This window comes from Egretta garzetta, unplaced genomic scaffold, assembly GCF_000687185.1.
Source record: "Egretta garzetta isolate BGI_Z169 unplaced genomic scaffold, ASM68718v1 scaffold319, whole genome shotgun sequence".
NCBI classification, from domain to species: domain Eukaryota; kingdom Metazoa; phylum Chordata; class Aves; order Pelecaniformes; family Ardeidae; genus Egretta; species Egretta garzetta.
Window position 1 is genome coordinate 380,459 of NW_009260769.1, and position 5,942 is coordinate 386,400.

At 47.1% G+C, this 5,942-nt stretch overlaps 1 protein-coding gene across 1 annotated transcript in view; it reads right to left on the bottom strand.

Annotated features, from left to right (window-relative positions):
* Positions 1–2,601: 2,601 nt before the first annotated feature.
* Positions 2,602–5,942, bottom strand: part of BATF3 (basic leucine zipper ATF-like transcription factor 3) — a 4,622-nt gene continuing 1,281 nt past the window's right edge. Inside the window, exons 2-3 of the mRNA XM_035901600.1 lie at positions 5,594–5,786; positions 2,602–3,137 (exon numbers count right to left, since the gene is read on the bottom strand). Of these exons, the coding sequence (XP_035757493.1) occupies positions 2,952–3,137; positions 5,594–5,786 (379 nt within the window). The 3' untranslated portion in view covers positions 2,602–2,951. The remainder of the gene's footprint in view (positions 3,138–5,593; positions 5,787–5,942) is intronic.

The following is a 5,942-nucleotide window of genomic DNA, read 5'->3' on the forward strand; positions in this document are numbered from 1 at the left end:
CCTTTCTGTTCTCCTTTCTGGTTCCCTATTCATGTAACAATTATCCCGGACTCCAAAACATACTTTCGGTTTTGAAACTGTAAATCAATATCCTTATGAACAGCTCCTGCAAAGAGCATAAGCAGCCTGTATGCCTATCATTTGCTTAGGGATACATAAGCCTGTGCTTTAACAGTTCATTGTCCCCTTCAACCTCTGATTCAGCTATGACATTAATTCTATAAATATATCAGAATGTTGGGTTTATTTGGCTTGGGACACTCATTTTGCTCACTTCTTTTGCTTGGGGTTCCCAGCTGCCTTTGAACTTTAGTCATACAATATACTGTTTGCAAGAGATGCCTTGGTTAACCTACTAAACAGAAGAATGATGCATAAAGCCCTTTGGAATAGTGCTGGGAAAAAGAAGTGATGCAAGAGATGAAGGAGGAAGAAGCAAACCAGGCCCCAGAGGGTTCAAAGCCTGCTCTTACTAATGGGCATGATGCACAGGCTGGAGCTACGCCCTGCGGCTGTGGGAAGGAACTGGTGGCAGCGAGGGCCCCTGCAGGGCTCACAACCCTTCCAAGGAATAGCAGCATAACTTTGGATTTAGCTTGCTGTTGCCGGCACACAACATTGCTGTGAATTCAGCTGTCTTCCCCTATACTCTCTGCGTCGACGTTTTGCAGTTAATAAACCAATAAACTCCCAACGCAGAAACAGCAGACTAAAGCTTGCATCGCAGAACAAGAATAGTGCTTACTGATGAAGATTGTACAATAGAACTTGGACTACCAAATGAAAAGCTGGAGCCACTCTCTAGACAGATGTTTAGAGGAATAAATGTGTAAAGAGGAGGATTTTACACAGGGAACTAGATTTCTAATTCTAGAAGCAAGCACCTGTAGGAAAAAAATCTTTAGAAAGATTCTGCTGGGTGGAATGGACTGTCTTGGACAAGGTGGTTGATCTTTCCTCCCATTTTTGAGGGTCTGCAGGGCTCCATAGGAGAAACCATGCTTTTGCACCAGCCCTGACCTCAACCGGCTACTTTCCATTCCCAGCCTCAGCTCAGTTGCACGTACCTAGAAGAGATGTGAGACAGCCCCTCTCACTCTCCCTCCATCCTAAGCTATAATGAATATTCCCAGAGCGAATGTTGTTCATTTTCGTTGTGCTCCTCCTTTTCCACTACACCTCTGCTCTGCCCAGATGACAGAGAGGCATCCAGGGCCTGAAGTAATGCAGGTGGGTGATGAAGATGCTTAAGATAGCTTCCTTTCTTAAGGGTGACACACAGAATCATATCAAGGACATTATCCAAAATGAGTATTTTGAAGTGTCCTGAAACTTTCATTTTCCTTGGCAGGGACTGCACCAGATTTTCTTTGCCAGATGACTCAGTTCTTACATGACCATAAGAAACTTTGAAGACTGCATTTAGGCTGTATATAGCTTCTGCAAATGCTGAAAATTCTCGTGGGGGCAACCTAATGAAAACTTTTTAAAGAAGCCAACAGCTCACGCCTGCTATCTTGAGTTTCTAGCCTAAGACAATGGCATGAGAGGGCCCTTTAAGAAGCCAGAATTGACTACACAGTTTCCCCAATTCTATCTTGGCCATGATCAGCAATGCATCATTCTACTAAAGAAGCTAAAAAAGAAAGAAAAAAATCTTTCAGACATTTCAGATCATATTCTGCTGATAAATACTATGATCCTGGTGAGGGGAGAAATCAATCCCCTGAGTTGACCTGAAAAAAAAATCCAAATGCTGAAGTGAGGGAGCTGGCAAAGGAGTGGAGCTTTTTTTTTTATCCAAAGGTACTCTTTGACTGGGAAATACTGCAAGAGAAATGCTCTTTGCTGGATCCCAGACTACAGAATTCACATTTCTAGAGCTTGACACTATTAAGAATCTTCAGAGAAAGTAAACAGAATTTTCTGTATATTTCTCACTAACATTGTCATAATTCTTTTTTGTAAAAAAAATAAAAAACTTAAAAGAAAATGTGATGTTTTTTCTTGCAAACAGCTATCAAACATCTTCAGTGTGGACATAGAACAAAATGCTTAGCTAAACTCAATTTGTTCTATCCATGGACATCATTTACCGAAGCAATATCCAAGATGAAGGATAGAGATATTTGTTAATTTCCAGTGGGTGCATTAAAACAGTAAATTTTAAAATCTGCTTTTCTAAACAATGTTTAGAACCAGCAAGCTCTGTTCTGTGTGGAAGAAAAGCAAAACAAACAATCATTAGAAATTGGTCGAGCCGTATTTTAGGATATAAATCACTCCAAGAACTAACATCAGCAGGGCTGATGATTGGGGATATTAAAGAAGTAAAGACTGGGAAAACTCATTCGTTACACACACTTCAAAAGAGGAACCAACTAAGAGGCGATAAACAAATAATAAAACAACTGACAGGAAGATTAGCATTAGACTTTGGATTTGACCAGTAATGAAAAAGTAGAGATGTTACAAAGACATCGATTATCGAAGAAGGTGGAGAACATCATAAAGATGGGACATTGCTTTTATTAACCAAACCTGTTTAGAGAAAAAAAAAAAACAACAAACCAGCAGCCAGAAACGTGATATACGTGGATGACAAGTGACAAAGGGTTACTGGCAGTGGACATGTGGAAGAAAGGCATCCCAGCCCAAGGTCAGTATTTTTCCCTGTCTACATTCCATCACGCAATGGTGAGCTGCACCGCACTTTGACATTTCTGAATACAAAACCGTGGCTCGAAGATTCTACCAAGTAAGAAGTCACAGTTCAAATCGTCTTTTTTCCATACTGATGTTTTCCTGAGATTCAGAAGACCACAACACTTCAATGTGGTCAAGTCCAGCCCTCTTCAATGGAAGACCTGCACCATAAGTAGGCAGTTCTTCAAATCTCCTGTTTAATGGCACTTTCATACATCACATTCAAAGGTGATTGAGACAACCTCTCATCTTGGCAGGCAGCCGGCGAGTGCATCGGGCCTTGGTACGGTCACAAAGTTCATGGTGCAGTGCAATAGTGGACAGATCTTTTCATGATCCTTCAACACTTGACTCAAGTGTTTCATTTCATCTGTTAGCTTTCCAATTTCTCTTTTCAGGGAGGTATTTTCTTGCTCAAGAGACTCATATTCCTGGAAGGAGAGAAAAAAAAAAAAATAAAAAGCCTACTCATAGTCAAAACATTCCTTTCAGTGCTTCCACCTTGAGTATATTCATGTAACTGTAGAAAAACTGTGTGGTTTCTTATTACAATGTGCAAAATGCTAAGGAAAGACAAGAGAGAGCCTGGGTGCTGGAACAGGGCAAGTGCTTTACGACCTGCGCCCTGACCACGCTGTGATTCCTTTGGTGGCTCTGAAGACCAGGAGGTGCTGCCGGCCTTCGAGGGGTCCCCAGCAGCCCAGGTGACTGCGTCCCTGTGGTGGCCTCTTCCTGCCCTGGGCCACCTCTGCTGGGAAGGGCCAAGTAGGGCAGCTCTGGGCTGTCAGAGCAGAGAAAATGAAAGCACAGAGAGCAGGTAGGTGCCAGGAAAACCTGGTGCCTGGCATTGCTGGTGAGGAAAGGGCAGCCCCTGCCGCGGGCCAGTGCAGGGACAGGCTGTTTACCCAGGTGCTGGCCGAGACGCACACCTGGCACAACGCGCCCGGAGCCACTCACTCCTCCAGCCCGGCCAGAGCTTGTAGCCACCTGCTCAGATGCCCAGGAACTCAAGAGCAGGAGGAGGGGAGCATCATGCCAGCTTGTTCCCAGCCCCGCTTTGTCACTACAAGGCCTGACCACTGCTGTGGTTACCCCTGACCCGGGCTGCTTTTGAGCTAATGCTTCTCTGGCAATGAATAAGCTGCTATTAACTGCAGGGGAGTTTTGAGATGCTCTGCAGCATACATCTGTGACGGATGTGAGACTCATGCATCACATTTTTTGATAACTGCATGTTTCAAGTGTTCCTGCTGTCGAGGCTTCTCATCCCAAAGAGACGAGAGCTAGAGGTTCAGAGCCAGCCCACGGAAAACCTGCAGGTGTCTGCACCTCGCTGCTGGCCTAGGGCTCAACACTCACCCACTCAATCTCACCTCCCTGGGAAAGCTTCAGAGCAAACTTCAAAGCCTACACATGCCTTAAAAGGCCTGTTTATCAGGCAGCAGGGAGAGCCTCTCATGCAATGCTCCTCTGGGCAGCCTGGCACTGCCTCTGCTGCCCTTTACTGCACAAGTTTGGATCCCCTTGCCCTCCCTCACACCCTTCCACCACCTCTCACCCACAGCGTAAAACAGGCACGGTCCTCCTAACGCATTATTGTAGCCAAACACTGGCCAAGTTGTCCATCCCTGACTCCAGGGATCACTTCTTGTTGCCCCAGACCCCATGGGGCTGGGTTTTGGAGTAAGTGTTACTGTCCCATTGCTCTGTCCCGTTTTCAGGGACGAGACTATCAAACTGTTCTTGCTAAGAATGAAGGCTATTCAACCACATCTGCCTGCACCTGGGAAAACCTGCGCGTACAAGAACGAAGATTCCCAGCACAAGGAAGATCCTCAAGTCCAGGAGGAACACCAGCGAGGCTGCAGGACAGCATAGGGCCCACACATGATTCCACGAAAGCCAGGCATTACCCCTTTCCAGAAGTACCCTGCACCTGGCTTTCTCAGGCGCTGACTCAGAGGAGATCTGGGAAAAACCAAACCCCAAACTCCCCACACTGTCCCTCTTGGCCTCTGCTGTTGGCAGATCCTTCCACGCCGAGCCTGTGCTGGACCTCCAAGAGCTGAACAACTGATTCAGCCACAACTGCAGCAGCACCAACGCTCACCCCGAGAGCCCCTGCTACAACAAAAGCACTGTTGTGTGAGGTAACATCCAAAACCAGAGAAAGGGGATTCCTGTCCTCCCGCGTTTGCACTGGGGACACGAGAAAACTACACCACATTGTGATGACATTGAGAAGTATTTAGTTTCTGGAAGAATCAGTTACTTTCATGTTTTTTTGGAAACACCCACTGTTATTTATCAGAGCATACAAGTATAACAGCTAACTGAAGCGAGCTCTCACGCTTGGAGGTTTTGAAGTTCCTAAGAAGCCTTTTCAACTGGGTATTTCTGTCTCACACCACAGCTTTAGAATTGACTTAAGCCAGCACTGCCACTAAGCAGCATGGTCCCCTCGTCCTCCATCGCCTTCTCCCTCGTAAGGCAGCAGGCATTCATCTGCTGCAACAGCGAACGCGACAAGCTCAACACTAATCCAGAATAAAATGGGTTTGGTTTAGCCCAGAGGAGTCCTGTGATCCAGCTCACTGGATGGTCACGGGAATAGCAAAAGATAGCGGGTGAGGCAAGGGCAGGACCACGTCTCTTCCTTGGCAGCAGCGTCACCGATGGCAGAGCTGCACCGTCCGACGTGAGCATCAGTGTCTGGGAGTTCCCGACCAGGCACCCCGCAGCACATGCGTCTCTGCCTCACACCCACAGCTCTCTGAGCTGGATTAGCGCAAAGACAGGCCCACACCTGCTTGAAGGGTCCCATTTATTGTAAAGTCCCGTGCTCGGTACCCAAGCCGTGCCCAAAAAATTTCAAGTAGCCATTCACCTCGTGAAGTTTATCTGCTTTCTGAGTTTGCTTCTTCCGGCTCCTCTGTGCAGCAACTCGATTTTTCTCTCTCCTCCTTACCTTCCTGTCATCTTCTTCGTGACTCTGGAAGACATAAGCCAGAAAACACCTCGCTGTTTTTTCAGGTGCAGACGGGAGACTCCCGAAGTCAGGCGGGTAAGAGTAAGGGTTGCTGAGGGTGAGCACATACTCCCAGTTTCACAGCACCTAACCCCGTGGATCGCACGGTGCATCCCTGCTGCACAGGTGGGGCCGGAGGCGAAGGGGCGGAGGCCGGCAGAGGTGCCTGGGGGACCCTGCAGAGACCCGGCGGCGGCTCGCCGGACCG